This window comes from Dryas octopetala, chromosome 1 (genome assembly GCF_963921425.1).
Source record: "Dryas octopetala chromosome 1, drDryOcto1.1, whole genome shotgun sequence".
Classification (NCBI taxonomy): domain Eukaryota; kingdom Viridiplantae; phylum Streptophyta; class Magnoliopsida; order Rosales; family Rosaceae; genus Dryas; species Dryas octopetala.
In genome coordinates, this window is record NC_141366.1 from 20,120,271 (window position 1) to 20,140,396 (window position 20,126).

A 20,126-nucleotide genomic window follows, 5' to 3' on the forward strand; every position below is an offset into this window, starting at 1 on the left:
TGGTAAACACTTTCCAGTCCAACATATGGTCCTAATAGTTAAATCAATTTGATAAATGTATGAACATAATATATAGTTCATTTTCCACACATGTGGACTAAATGATTGGTATTGTTAGGTCCACTTTGATTTTCTTTTCTTTTCATTTTTTAAAATGTACTAAGCCAATCTAGCCATGTCTTTCCTTGCAAAGTTGAACAATTTGAGTAGTCTGAGTTGGGTGGTGGCGGACTAAATTTTGAACATTGGGGTTGGTGGCAAAAGTGTGTATGCTTCTATGCTTGGTGTGAGGCAGTGAGGGTATATAAGTAAATAAAGCATCAAGCAGTGACATCATGTATTGCCATTGCCTAGTGATTCTCTTTACTGCTTCCCATTTGGAATACAAGCTCTTTTCTTTGGTGGGCTTTGCTGGGCCAGTAAGGTCCACATGTGCGCCCAAAGTAGGAGCCTAGTGGAATTTGCTTCATGACCTTCACATTTTTTTTAAAGTGAAAATAGTCTTGAGCGAATATTGTTTGTACCTAATCTTTAAAAGGACACTACTGTTTGTGTCAATTTTTTTTTCTTGACCTATGTAGCACATGAATACACACCACATGATTTCATTAAAGAACAATAGTAATAGAGAGCCCAATGTAAATGATGCCTTATAAGTTGGGAAGAAAAGTTAAACTATATAGTATGACTACTTATATCACTCACTACAATCAACAATATATGAAAATATATCAAAACTAACTCTTAAAAATGTTATTTTTATTTTTTAAAGCTTTAAAAGGAAACTAATTAATAAATATATAAAAAAGTGAAGGTTTTTATTTACTAGATAATTATTATAAAGTCCACTTTTAGACTCTTACGGATAATTAAACCCACCTACTTTACCCATATCTTAAAAAAGTCCACTTAATTAGTTTTAAACCCATCTTTAAAAAAAACTGGTTTATCTCTCTCTCTCTCTCTCTCTCTCTCTCTCTCTCTCATTCATTCTCTGATGGCCTCACTCTTTCTCTCCATCTTCTTCTCTGATCGCACCCTCGCCTTTTGGCAAGTAAGGCTGACGAGACCGCAACCATCTCTCTTTTCGATCTTTTTCTTTAATCTCTGTCTCCGTTCTCTCTCTCTCTCTTCTCTTCGGAACCTTGAAGGAGGCTGGCGAACTCCAGATCAAAGTTTGTCGACCTTTGATCTAGAAGTGCTAGGCTTGATCTAGAGGTGCTAGGCACGATCTGGAAGAGCTGGGCGTGATTGGAAGTACTGGGCGACTGTTATTGTCGAGTAGTAACTATCTAGGATGATAGTTACTAACAGACAATGTCAATTATTGTTAATGTTAAAATTAAGATTTTTTTATTTCAAAAGTTTGAATTTTTATGTTTTGTGTTGGTTTTATGGTTTTTTTGGCATGTTTATGGAAGAAAAGACAAAAAATTTATATAAGTTGTCTTTGTTTTGGGTATTGTTGCACAATAAGAATTGCTACTGTCCAACAATGACTATAATTACCAGTGTTGGATAGTGACAATTCTCACTACGCAAAAAAAAAAAAAAAAAAAAAAAAAAATGGACGCGCTGGGCTTTGTGCCTAACACATTTTTTTATGTGATTTCATTAAAGTGGATTGCATTGAGATTTAATTTTGATAGTAAACCTTAAAAAAAAGCCTATTTTCTAAAATGGACTTAAAAAAAAAAAAGAAGCCTTTTTATTTATTTATTTTTCATTTTCAAAGAAATAAAAATTAAAAATTTAAGAACGGATCAATTCATAAAATTTTGGAAATTTAGCTTGGACCCAAGGATTTAAATTTTGCCGAAATTTTCGATTTTTTGAGGTATGAAAATTTTAACACTAAACCAACAAAATTTCGTCTGGATTTCAATGATTTCGCCAAAGTTTTCGGCTGGGTGGGATTTCTGGGTTTTAGGGAGGCTGAGTTTGGGGAGGTTGAGATTTGGGAGGAGCTGAAGATGTGGAGGAAGAGAGGAGGGGTTGGGTTTTGGTGGGTTTCGGCGGCAGGGGGCGACAGGAGAGGGCGAGAGCAGGGAGAAAAAGGTGAGGGTGGGCTGGTGGTCGGCGCAGGTGAGGGGATGTAAGCGCAGGTGAGGGGATGGAATACTGAGAGAGAGAGAGAGAGAGAGAGAGAGAGAGGGTGGGCTGGTGGTCGGCGCAAAGGGGGATGAAGTTACTGACAGAGGAAATGAGAGAAAGGAAGAAGAAAAAAAAAAGAAAGAAAAAGGAGAAAGAAAATAAAAGAAAGAAGAAGGAGAAAGAAAAAAAAAAGAAAAAAAAAGGAGAAAGAAAATAAAAGAAAGAAAAAGATCATGCCATCAGGGTGGGTACTGGGTAGTGGTATTGGGTTGCGTGAATTGATATTGTGGAGAGAGAATTAACATACAAAATTCGATTTTAAATTTTTAAAATTCGATTTTGAATTTTTAAAATTCGATTTTGAATTTTTAAAATTCAATTTTGAATTTTTAAAATTCATGTTTATAAATTTACAAAAATGTCCATCATTTCAAATGCTCATATCTGTCAAACCGTACCTCCAATTGATGCACAGTTTGCACTCATATAATTGTGTGTTCGAGACCTTTCCAACAAACCACAGATCGAAGTCAAAATCACAATAGTTCAAAAAGTCAAAGAACGGGTCAAACTAATTTAAAACAAAAATTATAAAATTAACCTAAAATATTTTCTTTCTTAAATAAATTTTTAAAATATTTAAAATATTTTTCAAAATAAAATTTGGAAAAATACGAGATCTCACAATCTACCCCCCTTCAAAAGGGTCTCACAATCTATCCCCCTTCAAAGAATTTCGTCCTTGAAATTTTCAATGAAAGTAATAATGGAACAACTTCAAACAAGCACGAACAACTTCAAACAAGCACAAACAACAACAATTCAAAGCTCTGAAAAGTTCTTTTTCATTTATGAAAAACTGGAAAATAAATTACACAAGCTCTAAGGTGTTTGTTCAATCAAATTTATGTAATTATTAATTAGTAAACTATTTTGTCTCCAGCGTGCATTATATTCATCTTATATTACATGAAACATACTCTATAATTTAATTTCTTCAATGTTTTTTATCAATGTAGTAGATAATATGTTAAATAAACATATGGTAAAGTTTTATTTAAAATTTTCGTATTTTGATAGAAATTTATGTCTAATTTTTGTCGAAATTTAAAAATCTTTGAAATTTTCGTCGAATTTTTTATCGAAATTTTTTCGAAACCCGAAATTTTATTCCTTGCTCGGTCCTTATGCAAGAAATTTGAGTGCAAAAAGAAGCACCAAGCTAGCCCAAAGTGGGTAGCCCAAGCCCAGCCAGGGACGAATGCACAGCCAATCTTGGGGGGTCGGGCGACCCCCCGAACGGCGGAGCATGCAGGTTTCGACCTCTGGACGGCGACACCAGCGACCCCCCGACGTGAAGAAGGCGACCCCCCGACCCCGACGGCCTGACGTGAAGAAGGCGACCTCCAGGGCTCCACTGCTCCAGCCTCCAGCCTTCCAGGTGATGAAACGCCATGAAACAGAGAAAGTGAGAAAAGAAGAGGCTGAAGAGCTGAAGAGGGGGCTGGGTTACTGGGCTGCGGCCTGCGGCTGTTTATGTTTTATAAAAAATAATAGTAATAGACTATTATTGTAGGGACCGGGCAGTTTATTTACTATTAGTTTATTAGTCTATTACTATTATTTAGTATATATGGACCGGCCTGCGGGCTGTTTATTTACTATTAGTTTATTAGTCTATTACTATTAGTCTATTACTACTGGGCTACTGGGCTGCAGTGCCCGGTTCCTAAAATATTTTGCCGCCGCTTCGCGGCGCCAGGCTACCTAACCATGACCCCCCAGGTTGGAGATCCTGGATCCGTCCCTGAGCCCAGCCCAAAATTAAAGGATCCAATCCAAAACCCAGTCCATCAAGTAGACCGTTGCCAGAGTTTATCCAATTCCTCGTATAACTGCACATCATTCAGAAAAAGAAAAACAAGTGCCAAAAAGCACAATCCCGCTAATATCAAAAAGGGGGGGGCTATGCACACCACCCTAATCCACTAAGTTGACCACCCCACTTAAATTTTTGCCCCTGCATTAAAAAAAAAAAAAACCATCTCCACTTTGGCCGGTCACCCCTCCCCGCCGCTGGCGCAACCCTACCCCCTCCCCACCGCTGGCGCGACCCCACCCCTCCCCTTCGCCGGTCGACCCCACCCCTCCCAGGCGAAGACCCACCCACCCAGGCGAAGACCCGATCGGCCCAGGCGAAGACCCGACGACCCCTTCGTCGGCGATCTTCCTTTTCCGGCAGAGTTGAGACGCCGGACCACTTGGGTTTTGTTCCCCAGGTCACGGCGAGTCCAACCCTGGTCTTCCCTTGTTCATCCAACCACCGTGCGCGGCTAATCGACGTCGTGACCCGATCGGCCCCTTCGTCGGCGATCTTCCTTTTCCGGCGAAGTTGAGACGCCGGACCACTTGGGTTTTGTTCCCCAGGTCACGGCGAGTCCAACCATGGTCTTTCCTTGTTCATCCGACCACCGTGCGCGGCTAATCGACGTCGTGAAGCTCCGCGGCGGCGGGGAGAGGTGGCCGGCCAAAATTGGAGAAATGGTTTTTTTTTTTTAATGCAGGGGCAAAATGGGCACAAAGGGGTAAAAATTTAAGTGAGGTGGTCAACTTAGTGGATTAGGGTGGTCTGAATAGCCCCCCCCCTATCAAAAAAGCTACACTCTTCTCAACCAAAAAACAAAAAAAGCAGCACTCCCATACTCGCAAGCCCACCCAAACCGCTTCTCACTTCAACTATTCATTGGACATCACTCAATCCAGTTCCTCTCTCTCCTCTAGCCCAACCAATAACACTCCGCCACATCACCAAGCTCACCAAATCCGTCCTCACCCGATCACCACCTTCCCACACCGAGCACACTCCCACAACCTTGAAAAATCGGAAATCAAAACCCCCCCACTCTCATTCCCTGACGCAAGAAAAAACGACCACAGCGGCGCCGCCGTATCGATCACAAAGCTTCCCAAATTTCACGCTCACGGTCAGTCATCCGACGTCGTTTTCTAGTCTTTTTTTCTCTGACACCTCTTTTCTAGGGTTTCGCACTCGCTACTTTTCTCGTCGGCTTAGGAAGTCCGTCGCCCAGCTACGACGTCGTTCCGGACGTCGAACTTTGTTTTCGAAACGTCAGGGTTTTGTTTTCATGACGATGATTGGGAAGCGGAGGTTTGGGAACTTTACGAGTCGGTCTTCGAGTAAGGACCGTGAGATAAAGGAGGAGAATCGACGCTCGTACTCGAGTCGGGGTTCGGGTTCGTATAGACCGGAACCGGAGGCCAGGAGAGAGTACGATATGCAACCGCCGCTGAAACTGTCACGGTTCGGCGGGGACTTGCCTCCCAGCGAATCGCTGTCGATGAAGTTCGAGTGGAACCATCTGCTGGCCCAGAAACCCAACTGTTTGGCCCGACCCGAAGTCGGTTATGGCAACGGGGGTGATTCTTATAGAATCAATGCCGAAAAGGGTTATGGCGGAGGAGGTGGGCAAACCGGGTCTTCGGGTCTGGGTGTGGACCCCACAAAGCAATATGGGCATTTTGATTGCGGCTTCACGTCGCCATTGGGAATGTCCCATGTGGGTGTCCAAAAAAACGAGGACTTTAGGCGTGGGGACCACCGTCCATACCCGGGTCCGGGTCAAGAAGGTAAGCCCGTATTTGGGTCCGGAGCTTGGGGTTCAAAGGAGGGTTTTGGCGGCTTTTCAGATGAGTTTAACAGAAGCAGTAGAGAAATGGGTGCGGGACCTTTTGGTCTAGGTGGGTATTCTCAAGGTCAAAGGAGTGAGAACAATGGTGGTGATTTGAGTGCCTTGCCTGTGCTTGACCTTCTCTATAAAAAGATGGCAAGTTCTGGAGAAGACCGCCCAAAGCCTCCTCCTCCTCCTCCTCCTCTAAGTTATTTGAGGCCTAGCATGGTGGATTCTATTGTAGACAGAGTTAGTGGAATCAATGACTCTCTTAGAGTAGCTACTGAGCAGAGCAGCCAATGGGACCAATATCATCATAATTTAAGGGAACAAACACAAACCATTCCTAGTTATCAGTCTCTGAATGAACAACAATCATTCCTGGGTTATGAGGGAGTTTTGGGTTCTAGTTCGAGAACCTGGAGCTTCGGGTTGGGAGGAGATTATGGTCTTGAAAGAGGGGTTGAACTTGAACCTTTTGAACCATTATCGTATGAAGGTACATTGAGGAGATTAGCTCTGCTCGAGAGAGATCAAGGTTTGTACGACATGACCACTCTGGAAATGTGTAGAATGAGAAAACTTGCTCTAGAAAAGAAACTAAGTGGGGATGACTCAAATTATAATTTGCTCAATGATTTGAATGCCTCTTCCATTGTACCAAACTCGAGCTATGGGGACAGACAGTGGACTAGTGAAGATATTGAACAGTTTAGGACCATCGGAGAGGGTCAATGGAACATTGACCAAGATGCGACCTGTGGAGAGGGTGGATGGAACATTGACCAAGATGTGACCTGTGGAGAGGGTCAATGGAACATTGACGAGGGTGTGACCGGTGGAGAGAATCAATGGAGGAACATTAACCAAGATGTGGCCTATGGAGGGGACCAATGGAATGGTGAGGATATCAACAAAATGAATTCTGACATTTTATTACCATCTTCTGAACTGCCAGCTTCTATGCAAGAGCATTATGGTGAACAATTCAAATCTGCCAGGGGAGATGTAAAGAAGCGTTTGGGAACTCTGAAATCACCTGGCAGTGTAAAGAATCGTTTGGGAACTCTGAAATCACCTGGCAGTGCAAAGAAGCATTTGGGAACTCTGAAATCACCTGGCAGTGTCAAGAGGCGCTTGGCACCTTTGGAATCATCTGGCAGTATAAAGGAGCGTTTGGGACCTTTGACATCATCTGACAATATAAAGAAGCCTTTGGGGCCTGCTCAAAAAGCTCCTGATCTCAAAATCTTATTAGGTTGTAAGCTTCGAGACCAGTTCAAATCTCGGATGAAACAACCAGATGATTTTAGCGGAAGCATTAGCATTCATCCACAAGTGGATGGTCTTCCAAATGTTAAGGTGAAACCTTGCAAAAAGAATACCCCTGAAGATTCTGAGGAGCTCAAGAAGCTGGTAGATAGCGCCTTTTTAAAGTACATTAAACTCTTGAATGAGAACACATCTCAAAGAAGGAAATTCATGGGAGGAGGAAAGTTTACTACAAAGTGTTGCGTATGTGCCAGGTCTGTCATCTAAGTTCTAATATGTTTTAAAATTTGAATTTACTCTATCTGCTGCAATCATGTGAATAGTTATAGCTTATAGCAATTTAAATCGGATAGAAGTGCAGTTGGGTAAGGTTTAAGTTTTAGTTCTCTACCTGCATACAAGGATACATTGCTACACTTGAATTTTCCAAATGTTGGCCGTGGAAGGAGAGACTTTTCTGAATTTTGGCTTTCTTGGAGGGTGTGACTACTTGGTCCTTAATTGTAGGGTGACTGAAAATGCAGGTGTAAGGTTAAATGTTCTTGAACTTTCTTCCAGAATTTCTTCCAGAAGAAGATGAGGTTAATTGGACCACAAGAGCTTTCTGGATGTCCACACTCTTACTGCTGCTGCATAAATTGTACAATTTATATAATTGGTGAGTGCTATTGGAGGAGCAAACCATGGCCAAGTGTTATACTTCCATTCGTAATCTAGAAGACGGAGTAAGGAGGAAAATTGTTGATGGAAGGGAAAAGGGTGGAATGCTTCTTTTTGTTTCATGGTTATTTTGAAAGGAGAAATGCTGATGAAGAGTTTATGGCTGCGGTAGTAGCGTTACTAGGGTGATATTTACAGTCTTGGTAATGGTGGCTAGTGATGCGTTGGAAGTGCCTAGGGCAGCAGGTCGTAAAACTGTTATTCCCACCATCCAAAAGTAATACTGAAAGAGCTGGATTATCAAACTTTTATCAGTCTATGACTTCTTGTAGTAACCAAATTGTTGAAAATGCATATGTGAGCACAGAGTTAAGGCATTTTCTTTGGGCTACCAGAATTCACATATGGGTTCTTTCTGCCTATGTAGGTGGATTAGAAACTAGGGAAAGTATTATCTATTGAATGGTTAGAATTAAGATGCCAAAGAGGTACATTAGAATTTGGAATTTAGAGCATTGAAGGCTCATTTTTAGGTGGTGATGGCTGGAAGAATAGGTTCTAGTTCCTTTATTTTTGGGCATCTCTTTAGTTATATGTGTTTTATTTATTACTATGCCTGCTTGAAACCCAGGGTGGTGACAGTGTCTTGTTTATTAGATAGGACATTTTGAGCTTTTCGAAGGAAGCATTTTTCTTGGAAGTAAATCTTTTAAGCAATTGATTAGCATATATCTGTTGCAGATGGATTGCTTTTCATTGAACTTCACTAGCAGAGGAGTAATGATGGTTGCATTAACTATCAATTCCCTCTCTCCTTCCCTCTGTCTCCAATAAGCTTAAAGCTCCCTTTACCTTGAACTTTGGTTTGGTAGTAGATCTTCATAGGTGACAGCTGTAGGTTTTCTATCCTTTCAGTAAGCTGAAGTTCCTGCTTGTTACTCTATGGAAGAGATCTCTCCTTGGCAATCCATTTTTTTTCTTCTTTTATATGAAAGCCTTTTGTTATGTTATATGTGGTGCGTGGATAATTCCAGTATTCTGAGTCCTTTGCCTCTTGCACTTTCAAATCTTGTAACCTTGTAACTCTTTATTTTTCTCTGGGTTGAATGCTGGACTAGGAAGATACTTACTTAGGAAACCATTACTGACATCATAGATGAACTTTATGCATGTAATACAGTAATAGTACATGAGTCACACTCTAGGGATATGTTTCTAATTTGTGAAGCAAGGTATTGGCTCTGTTCATTGAGTAAAACTTTCATGTAATGGGTGCATACACCCATTGTCCAATCTCTCTCATCATGTGATGAGAGAGAGGACACATAGGGTGTGTACACCCTGTTCACCTCGTCTCCTACCAAATAATGTTGAAGTGATGCTGTAGTTTGTCCTGCGTTTAGTTTATTTAGGCTTCAATGGAAATTCTATTGATTAATCAATCTGTCTGCCTGTTATATCAGCAACTCCAAAGAGTTTGCAGGCACGCTGCCCTTGGTAATGCATTCCTTCATGTCACATATGGTTGGTCTCAGAGCAGAGCACTTGGGTTTTCATAAAGCACTTTGTGTGCTGTTGGGATGGGACAGTGCAGCAGTCTTGAATAATACATGGGTCCAGCGAAATTTGCCAGATGCTGAAGCCTTGGCTATGAAGGAGGACCTAGTTATCTGGCCTCCAGTTGTTGTCATCCACAACAGTTCCATAGCAAGTAAAAATCCGGATGAACGTTTGATCGTAAGTATTGAAGGGCTTGAGGCTATTCTTGGAGGTAAGTAACTATGTAATTTTCTCACTGATGATTTCTGCCACATATTTCACTTATTATTTTTTTGGGTACTCTTGTAGCAGGTAAATGTTGCATGATTTCTATCTTCTCCATCATCCATCTGAGATTATGTTTCTTGTCATATTTTTGTTTTATCCTCCCATTTTATTTTTTTCTTCACTTATATCATTTCTTTCGAACTTTGAGTTTTTCTTAACCAAATGATTTGCTAGAAATTTTTTTGATCGGTGACAACATTTGGGGGAGGGGGAATGAGTTTTTAACCTTAAATTCTTCTTTTGATCCTAATTTGTTAATTTGAACATAAAAAACTAGAAGGCTAACCCCTGTACTCAGGTTTTTTATGCAGGGCAGTTGCATATTTCTAACTTAAGAACTGGCTGCATTTCTGCCTTTTTAACATGCTTTTTCTTGTCAACCTTGTAGTTGGCTTACTGCTTTGTTGAATAGTTTTTATGTTTATGACATTTTTTTTGTTTGCGTGATCTATTTTGGGAATTTTCTTCCCAACTCAATCATAGGTATAGGATTTGGTGAGGGGAAGACTAAGGTGTGCCGTGGGAAACCAGCAAATCAGAGTATCATGGTGGTGACATTCAATGCCACATTTTCCAGTTTTCGAGGAGCAGAAAGGCTTCACAAGGTTTTTTCTGACAACAAACATGGGAAGGCTGAGTTCCAGCAAATCACTTCTGGTGGCCTCAGCAACAGTGGCGAAGGAAAGCAACAGGATTTGGCAGATGAAGCAGATTGTTTATATGGCTATTTGGGAATTGCAGAGGATTTGGATAAACTTGATTTTGAGACCAAGAAGCGGTGTGTGGTGAAGAGCAAGAAAGAGATTCGGGCTATTGCGTATGCTTCTCTATGAAATGAAAATGAATGACACTACTGTTTATATTAGGAATGCATGTAACTTCTCAGATGAGCCCCCCCTTTGCTTTTTGTGCAATTCAAAAATCACAAATTCAGTTGATTGAATTGTGTTTTTAAGAATGTAGCTCAAGGTTTATGCTTCTTTGTTATTACCTGTGGTTATTAGATTTGAGGTTACCACTTCCTGAAGTGAAAAATGCCCTATGGCTCCATATAATATAATTAATTCTAGTCATACAAATCCTTTTTCGCTATTCAAGCACACATTTTTTTTTTTCTTTTGTTGCCTTAATCAGTCAATCATATGGAAAACAACCCATTGCTAGTCTACTCTAACTCTCTAAGCAATGGAAAAATAACCATGGCCAGATCATGGAATGCATCTACAAGCCATTGCTAGCCTAACATAAGCTGAAGATTAAGGAATTTCAGAATGGGATATTTGAAAATATAGAATTTGAACTCCTAGGTGGTGATAGCTGATGACAGCAATAAGGGTGGTGTTGGTATTGCAAGGATCATGGTACACCTGATGCTGCTTGAGGTAGAGCTGTGATGAACTAATGATGCATCAAGATGGAGATTGTTGTGGTTAGTATTACTCAATATAAGCCATGAGTGTTAATGAAGTTGATTTCACATCAGAAAGATAACACAACTATCTATAACACTGATGGCTCACACTGGGTCTTTTAATTATAGCTATTTGGTTGAGAGAGAAGGGAAGGGAAGGGTTGAGCCGCCGGCGACCTTGCCGGCGGTGGGGGTGGCTGAGGGAGGAGGGGTGTGTGTTGCTGGTTTTGGTTGGGAGGTGGGGTTGGGGGTGGGGTGTGAAATGAGAAATTTGGTGAGTCAAGGGTAATTTGATAATTGTGAGGGGTGTGTGTATGAGAAAATTCAACTTTGGGAGGAGTGTGGAGGTGTGAAGTAAGAAAAAATGAGAAAATAGTGTGCAAAAAGAAAAAAAAAAAAAGTGTGCAAATAACAACACTCTATATAAATTAGTGATCCACTTATAGTTCACACTGGGTCTTTTAATTATAACACAAACACATGAATCAAAACTAGAACAAAGATATCAAAAGGCTGCAGAACCTAATAATACAGAATATTCTTTGTGATTGATCAGTATAGTGTTTTCTCTGTCCTTATCCCTCTCTCTGTCACTCTGTCACTCTGTCTCTCTCTCCATGCATACGTTAAATGGTAAATGCAACAAACAAATGTGAGCAAAACCACTATGTTATAATTGAGCATTTCCATTCTCATTAATACTTAATACAAAAGTGTTTGCACGCAAGCTTCAAGAGAAAATTCACTGAAAATAAAAAAAAAAACAACAGAAAATAAGTCAGGAGAAATTTCAGTTACAAACATGAAATAAAGATAACGACAATTTCTGTTCGGCCAAGGAGTACCTATGACAAATTAATTAACACACAGTATCAATCTGTAGACTGTAGATATCTATTCTTGAAAGCATATGGAAGTTTGTTATCTTCTTTGGAAGTTAAGGAACTTGATGCCATAGGCGAAGACAAAGAAGAAGAGGAGGACCCAAGCAACATGTGCAAGGACTACAGGCACAAGGAAGTCATAGTCATAGCCCAAGTACTCCTTAAGGAATGCATCCACTGCTTTTGGTGCTCCACCAGGAATTTCAAGTAAACTCTTTTTGTCACCAACTTGAGATGTAAAAATGCCATAGATTGTCCAAGCAACTGGGGAAGCCCAGTAATACCACCTCCACCATATTGGGATTAGCTGCAACATTAGAGCATGATGATCAACTAATTGTGCCTTTGAGCTATAAGGTGATGCCTAATTTCAAGGTTATGAAATAGTACATTAAATTGAGCTTGAACTATTTTCTTGCTTGTGTTTTGGAAAACATTTTTATATCTTATCTGCTTTCTCATCCTAACAAAGATTAGGGGTCTAATTACGTACCGGCCTGGGGATGAGGAAACCCGAAAACAAGTTCCAGAAGCTCAGGAAGAAGGACATAACAATGGCAGCAATTTGATGGCCAGGAGTTAGTGCAACCACCATCATCCCATACATTGAGAAGTAGGTAAAGCACATGAATATGAAGTAATAGAAATAGAAGAACTTCTCCACCTTCCATTGGTACCCTATCATGGAATAGAGTAGAAGAGCATAGATGAAGGTTTGTATTGCAACATAAATTGTTTCTATAGCCACCTGCAACACGAAGAAAAAAGAAAAAAAACATTAATGAAAGACTCAATCATTTACATTCATAAATTGTTTCTATTACCTGAGCAAATGCATAAGGCAACTCAGAATACATTCCTGCTGCTCTCTCACGATAGAATACCGTTCTCTCAATTGCCACAACAGATTGTACCGCAGATGCGTTGGAGGCTCCAAGGAAAAGAACAGCAGCATAGGTAGCTCCCAGAAGATTAATCAGGTCTTGTTGTTTATGTCTGTAGACAATATAATCTGTCATTTAGCCTCATATGAGTTGCTATGTGTTATTTTAAGTAGTGCATCAACATGAGACCCAAATTACAAGATGTATATATATGTATATACATATATATATACACACACACACACACACACACATATATAGAGCAATTAGTGTGGCTTATTTTAAAAAAAACTTGGACATACATCTGGTTTCCTTTGCCCCAAAAGATTACACCAAATAAGATACCGATAACAATTGTCATGAAGAACCGGATTGCATTGTATTGGGAATTCCTCCAGTATGACCAGTGCTGTTTCCAGAAACAAGCCTTGCACTGAGTTATGAAGCTTTGTGAGTACCGGGTGGGGAAGTAGAGATCCTTGGAACCTGGTTGTGGAGTGCTTAGCTCCTTGATGAGCTCCTGATTTCTCCTGAAAAATTGGGAAAGTATTTTAGAGAAAATTCAAAACACACACAACAGGAAGGAGGTTGAGAAAAATATATATAATGTACTAGTGTATTACGTACCTATGGAGTTCGGAATTGGCATAAAATTCTGCAAAATCAATTCCAAGTTGAGTCTCAACTGCACTAGAGCTGATCTCTAACATCCATGTTGCAGGATTATAACCCTCTTTTATCTTTTGCACCCCTGGAATAGCCTACAAGAGGTTTCACATATCAGTCAAAAGGGATCCCTCTAATAGTCTATAGTCTTTCTCTGGTTTTAGGTGCATTAGTGGTAAGTTGTATATATGTCCATACCATCTGAGCCTACTTTCTCTTATCTTATCAATAATACCTTGGAAATACATTATTCAAGTCCTTGTGTTTCAACTAGAATGCCTACTTGGCTATATGACATGTTTGATATAAATGTTAATATACTTATTTAGAAATTTTCTTATTTTCAGAAAGTTTATTCAAACTAGTGTAAGAATATTAGGAAAAACTCACCTCAAAGTATTCAATAAGTTTATGAGAATGCAGACCTAGGGGTCCGGCGAAAGTAACTCGTCCTCCTCTTTTCATCAAAAGTAGCTTCAGAAGAAAACATCATCAAGTTGAGATGGCTAGAAAGCATAAAAAGTGATGAAGAGTACAAACAGAATTTGTACCAATACAATTGAGTCCAGAGATGAACTATATATACCTCATCAAAAGCTTCAAAGATATCTATGCTTGGTTGGTGGATTGTGCACACCACAGTTCGACCAGTATCTACTGTGTTCCTTACCGTACGCATAACAATTGCAGCAGCTCGAGCATCAAGCCCCGATGTGGGTTCGTCCATAAAGATAATGGAGGGATTAGCAACCAACTCTACGGCTATTGTGAGCCTCTTCCTCTGTTCAGTTGAAAGACCATATACTCCCGGAAGTCCAACTAAAGCATTTCTCAAGGGGTTAAGCTCCACTAGTTCCATGACTTGTTCAACAAACATCTATTAGATAAATGAAAATTTTGTCAACTACGTTTTCGATCTGGCTTAGTTTCTTGTGGCACAAGCATAACTTAAGCAGCATTGTGATTTTTATGTCAATGGTTGATAGTATTTCAAACTTGAGGTTGGGAATATAAATTGTAACAATAGATTCACAGACAATCACCTTTCGTGTTTCGTTCTTTATATCCGAAGCAAGACGCAGCCATGAAGAATATAAGAGAGATTCATAGACAGTCACATAAGGAGAATGGATGTCATTCTGTTCACAATAACCGCTAACCCGAGCAAATGTAGCTTGGTTCTTTGGGTAGCCAGAAATGCTTATAGTTCCCTCAATATACCCACCAGTCTTCCTTCCTGATAAGACATCCATCAAGGTCGTCTTTCCAGCACCACTGACTCCTACTAATGCTGTTAGAACACCTGGCCTGAAAGCACCACTGACATCTCTTAGCAGTTGCAGTCTGCTCTCTTCTACCCCTTGACTCTTCATTTCCTGATGGTATGAAAAAGTATTTCAATGTATTTAAAATTTGCATCTGGTACTACTCTTCAGTTCTTGAACTACTGTGATTTCTGAAAATTTTCCAATTTTCAATTTTCAACCTAATGAACTACAACTGAGAAATAAATGAACCGTTACAATTATTTTATAATTCAAGTTTATCTTCAGATAGGACAGAATAAAGATGGGAAAAATATTAATGCATGGTGGATTGAACAAAGTGACTTACAGCAGGCATATCCACATAGTAATTCACATGGTCAAAAGCAAGTGAAAGGGGTTGGAAGGGCAACACCATTCCTCTTCTAGATTCATTGTTCGAAGAACTGATGATTGAGCTACTACTCCCTATATCAGTACCTACATTAATTTGGAGATATTAAAAGAGAAAAAAGTTAGAAGAGCAATCATGAAATGTTTATGCAATAGCATTTATAGTACTATATGAAAACTTCAATGAGGCATATGGCAAAAAAGCACTGAGTGATAAGAGAAAATCATGTTAACTTGCTTCTTATAATTGTGCTGTTAGCTCAATTCCATATCCAGCATGGTCTTATCAATCATAATTCGCAGACAATGTTTTTTTGTTAATGACTTATAAAAGATAAATTGCGTCTGGAAGTGAATCTTTTTAAATTTCACTTCTTAGTTAAAGCATCACTCGATGTCATAATCAAAAAAAGTATAATGGACAGGAAAACTGAGATTTACAAGTAGCAGAAGTAGCATAAACGAACAACCTTCCGGATTGGATGTCAACTGCTTCTTAGTATTGCTTTCAGAGTTTTCATCGACAATTACAGCTTTAGAATCAACAAGTGCTGAAATTGAGTCCAGGAGAGAACAATGAGTACAGGGTTCCTTGTCTTCAAAGCCAGAGAACCAAATTACCAATGTGAAATAGTGACTTACGCTTTAAAAATGTCAGTGCTGCAATGAAAAGAATGTTAAAAAGAAGAGAATACCCAAGAAGTGCTCCAATGCAAATCCAATACCAATATTCATCGACAAACAGGCCTCTTTCCTTAAGGAGGGTCTTTCCTACTGTAGGTTGGCTAGAACCATTTATGGGCTGTAACAAGAGAAGATGATATATATGCAGTACCAACAATTGAGACTACTGAAGTTCAATAAGAAATATAAAGGATAACTTACAGTGCTCCATCTTTTGTCAAGAAACTCATTGATAGCAATGGCATTTTGTCCATACATCATAGGAGAGATATAGTAACCCCAAATCATCCATGGTTTAATGTCATCTGCACACAGAAAAGTAATATTCATTCTTGTAATTTGTTACAAAATCTTATTGAATCATGAAAACTCCAGCACTGTGCTTTGTTCTGCTTTGAGTTGTTAATGTATTGATCAATGTTCGAAAGATTCCTGGCATGAAAGTGATATATGCAGCAGCTTACTTTAAAATCAAGAGAACTCCAACCCTAAAAGAGAGAATCCTTGCCTTTGGAAACTATGAAACCTCCAAGCACAAAGACCATTAGCAAGGCAAAGGTGCCAATTGTGCTTGCAACAATTTCTGTTCTTCCAGCAGCTGCAATGAAACGGAAGAGGGAGAGAGCCATCTGATGCACTCCAAAGAAAGCCAAGAACTGTTTGAAAAACCTGTAAATATTGATAATATGTCAACAGGAGAACCTCTCCTTTGTCAAACTACCAGACTCAACCTAATTGAACTAATGAGCTAAAACTAGATAAATTTGCAGTTGAGCACCTACCTACTAGCAGCAGGTGCAAAACCAATGGTGTAATATGTAAGAATGATCCAAATGCCTGACTCCATTAGTGAAATGGGAATTCTGAGGAGCCAAAGGGGCAAGCCAAAAGCCCATGCAGGGTAGAACAAGGCATCCCTTTGTTTAAAGAACAGTGGAAGCCTGAAAACTGTCATTGAAAGCTCTGCCATCCCATTAAACATGACATTGATGAGACTGAAAAACAATGCTCCCCAAAATTTTGCTGCATCTTGTAACTGACCCGCTTTCATTTCTGTTCTTAAGAACACAGTCAATGCAATTGTAGCCATGATTGTTATCTGGGTAGTTTTGAATATGTATACGAATGAATTGCGCTTCATCAGCAGCCATTCCCTTGAGAAGCATGCCTTGAAGAGTTCCCAATTGGAGATCCCATACTTTTCTCTCACCAGAGCAGCAGGATGGGCACTGGATCTATCATAAGGGACTCTTAGATCTTCAGAAAGCCTTAGGCCAATGTGAAAGGAGTTGAAGGCGTGAGCAAACTCAGATACGGAGATATATCTGTAAGGTTGATTCCTTTCGGACCAGTATTGTTCTTGGTCCTTCTTGGAAGTTACTTCTTGCAGAAAGTCTGCAACCCCTTTTCTTTTTGGGCATTTGAAGCCCATATGTTCAAAAAATTCGAGAACATTCTCACGGGAACCTTGGTAGACAATTTGACCCTCTGAAAGTAGGATAATGTCATCAAAAAGATCAAATGTCTCCGGTGCAGGCTGCAGGAGAGAAATGACCATTGTTACATCCATAATATGAACCATTTGCCCCATGTACTTGACAATTTGAAATGTGGTGGAACTATCTAAGCCTGTTGATATTTCATCCATGAAAAAAGCTTTTGCTGGCCCAACTAACATTTCCCCTGCATCCAGTGTGAATGGTGGTTGAATTAATCCTGACTAACAGCCAATACATATATTCCTTTATAAAAATGAAGTTATTTACTTGATATTGTGTAGATGATATGTGAGAACTTACATAGCATAAAACTAAGTTGAAGGATAAGAAAAAGGATAAGATATACATATACACAATAAGATGCTGTAACATTTTCCAAACCATCTACTAGAAAGGAAGAGAGAGATACTAGAAACTTTGTACATTACTAATTTTGGAAGATTAACAATACAGTAACCAAACATGTCCGGGAACTTAAAGATTTGCATTCTTTGGTTACTTCACTCATCTATAACAATGTAGAAGTTCTTCATACAATTAACCCGTACCAGTAGTTACACGCTTCTTTTGCCCTCCGGAGATGCCCCGTCTCATGTCATCACCCACCATAATATCAGCACAAATTTCCAATCCAAGTATCTGTCAAAGAATCAATTAATAGATGTTTTGCTTTTTAAGCAAGATATAAAAACATTGGTTTCATGTCAGGGAAACAATATTAACCTTGAGAACATAATCTGTGATCAAACTGGTTTTCTGGCCAGCCACTGCTGTGGCCTTCATGAATGCATCAATCTCTGGATCTGGTTTTATACCTTCTTCTTTCTCACGCCTTGTTGACTCTACCAACATTTCATACCTGGTTCCAACTCCCAGGCAACGCCCAGAGAAATCCAAAGTCTCGCGGACTGTCATCTCACCATAGTGAAGATCATGCTGGCTAACATAAGCAGAAGTCCTCTGAGGAACAAATTCTGACAACTCATGGCCACAATAGGTGACTATTCCGCGTACCTGTTCACCAAATGTACCAGTAAGCAGACATGAAATTGTAGACACATACAGAGAGAGAAAGAGAGGGAGGGAGAGGAAGACGGACCTTTAAATCATCATCAAGTTTCCCACAAAGTGCCTTTAGAAATGTAGTTTTTCCTGAGCTAGGGGGTCCAAGAAGTAGACTCATTCTGAAAAAAAAAATTACAATGAATCAAAAAGGGACTTCAAAAACCAAAGGTAACAGTCAATCTACTTAAGTACTTAAACTAAAAATTTCAGTTCTTATAGGTAATGCTAGTCCAACTATACCAACTGTAGCAAAAGTTTAAGCATATACGCTATGTGAAATTGCGTTGTGAAAGCTAATATGCTATTAATCTTACAAACAGCTAATATGTATTGTAAATTTTACCTTGATGGTCTCACTATTCCACTCACATCTTGAAGGATCTTGATTACCCTTTTCTTTGATGGAGAGAGCCCAACAAGTCCAAGAACCCCCTATACAAATTGAAAATCAAAATGAGAAAAGAAAGAACCCTTTATGCAAGCAGAAACATATGAATATGGAACAACATGAAACTAATCTGAAACTTCAAATTCATATTCTTTCGTTTGGAATTTGGAATTTTCTACCCATTTAGTATTAGAATATAATTCTTTTACTCTTACATAAGTCCATTTTCATTTTCAACCAACCATTAATGAAATTCCATTTTGACCCATATAATGCTTTTTTTTTTTTTGGTCGGAGACTCATATAAAGCTAAGAAAGGATAATTCTTAGTATTAGGAAATTTTTTGAAGAACTTGAGAAATTATACCTCTATTGCATTCAAGGTGGAATTGTACAGAGTTGGAAGTGCTCTGGTCCCAACATATGCATCTCCCTCTACCGATAAATCCTGGAATCTCACCTCAATCTTAGGAACCTCAATTCCTACCCTATTTCCCAAAAATAAAACAAAAATAAATCAAAAAAATAAAATAGTCACTGAATTGAACCCCAAATACACAAGATTAAAGTTGAATTCCCCAATCTTTTCCTCCCTTTTCTCAGCAGCCAAACATATTAGATAGTGATTGATGAAGACATGTTAGACAAGAATTAAGAAAGTAACCTGTCAGTTCTGTCTCTGAGCCTCCTGAGGAACTTTTCATTGTCATCCTCAACAACCTTTAGTATGCTGTTCATCAACTGCTTCTTATCCTCAGTCCTGAGCTTAGTAACATCAACCTCATCATGCACCACCCTCCCATTGCTCATGACTTGCTTCAACATCCCCGTCCGCAACCTTTCATAAGTTGGCAGCCGCTCAATCGCCGCCCACTTCAGCTCCTCCTCGTCATTGGCCTCCTGCAGCCCGCTCCTCCGGAACACGTCTGGCTGATCTTTCCACATTTCTCTCATGCTTCCCGTCCGCAAACTCATGCTACTTGCGGACCGCACCAAGCCATCTCCGGCCAATGCTGCCGCCATTCTTATACTTTCCGGCCACCAGAGATTCAAGATAGTACTAATGAATTCAAAAATATCAACTATATATATGTGTACATGTGTAAGTATTGCACAAGATATTGAAATGTGATCATGTCTGGTTATATACTGATATGAGTGTTTGAGAATGCATAGTGAGTGGCAATGAATGAATAACCAAAAAGGAAAAACAATGGAAGTATGGAAATGGGTTGAATTTAAACGTACAACTTTGAAAATCTTGACAGAGAATGTGGCAGGTAGAAATGTTTCTAGAAGAGAATGTTCTTCCGGACAGGTTTATAAAATTAAGAACCCCAAGAAGTGGGAAGGTACTTAAATTTATGTAGCCTGTTTGGCCTATGCATCAGTCTTTCTTAGTCCAAAGAGTCTATGCCAAGTCATTTTGACATTGAAAATTAAGT

At 39.5% G+C, this 20,126-nt stretch overlaps 2 protein-coding genes across 2 annotated transcripts; one reads left to right on the forward strand and one right to left on the reverse strand.

Annotated features, from left to right (window-relative positions):
* Positions 1-5,152: 5,152 nt before the first annotated feature.
* Positions 5,153-10,385, forward strand: LOC147298971 (uncharacterized). Its single transcript, XM_086229618.1, has 3 exons — positions 5,153-7,309; positions 9,179-9,486; positions 10,026-10,385. Exons 1-3 carry the CDS (start codon positions 5,241-5,243, stop codon positions 10,373-10,375), a joined length of 2,727 nt encoding a protein of 908 aa, XP_086085744.1. The 5' UTR covers positions 5,153-5,240; the 3' UTR covers positions 10,376-10,385.
* Positions 10,386-11,672: 1,287 nt separating this feature from the next.
* Positions 11,673-19,775, reverse strand: LOC147298972 (pleiotropic drug resistance protein 2-like). Its single transcript, XM_086247463.1, has 20 exons — positions 19,346-19,775; positions 19,049-19,169; positions 18,637-18,725; positions 18,328-18,412; positions 17,952-18,242; positions 17,777-17,867; positions 16,512-17,412; positions 16,238-16,398; positions 15,931-16,034; positions 15,688-15,847; positions 15,516-15,596; positions 15,002-15,132; positions 14,431-14,763; positions 13,974-14,264; positions 13,778-13,861; positions 13,349-13,482; positions 13,024-13,251; positions 12,662-12,833; positions 12,331-12,585; positions 11,673-12,144 (listed from the first exon to the last, which is right to left on the reverse strand). The coding sequence occupies exons 1-20, from the start codon at positions 19,702-19,704 to the stop codon at positions 11,875-11,877; spliced, it is 4,341 nt and encodes a 1,446-aa protein (XP_086103589.1). The 5' UTR covers positions 19,705-19,775; the 3' UTR covers positions 11,673-11,874.
* Between the last annotated feature and the right edge of the window lie 351 nt (positions 19,776-20,126).

Bases quoted from the DNA above. Each gene is read 5' to 3' on its own strand.
- LOC147298971 (XM_086229618.1), top strand. From the start codon at position 5,241: ATGACGATGATTGGGAAGCGGAGGTTTGGGAACTTTACGAGTCGGTCT. The intron at 7,310-9,178 runs GTCTGTCATCTA...CTGTTATATCAG, and splicing joins AAGTGTTGCGTATGTGCCAG to CAACTCCAAAGAGTTTGCAG. The intron at 9,487-10,025 runs GTAAGTAACTAT...ACTCAATCATAG, and splicing joins GCTTGAGGCTATTCTTGGAG to GTATAGGATTTGGTGAGGGG.
- LOC147298972 (XM_086247463.1), bottom strand. From the start codon at position 19,704: ATGGCGGCAGCATTGGCCGGAGATGGCTTGGTGCGGTCCGCAAGTAGC. The intron at 17,413-17,776 runs GTACGGGTTAAT...CACTGGATGCAG, and splicing joins AAAGAAGCGTGTAACTACTG to GGGAAATGTTAGTTGGGCCA. The intron at 12,145-12,330 runs GTACGTAATTAG...CTAATGTTGCAG, and splicing joins GTTTCCTCATCCCCAGGCCG to CTAATCCCAATATGGTGGAG.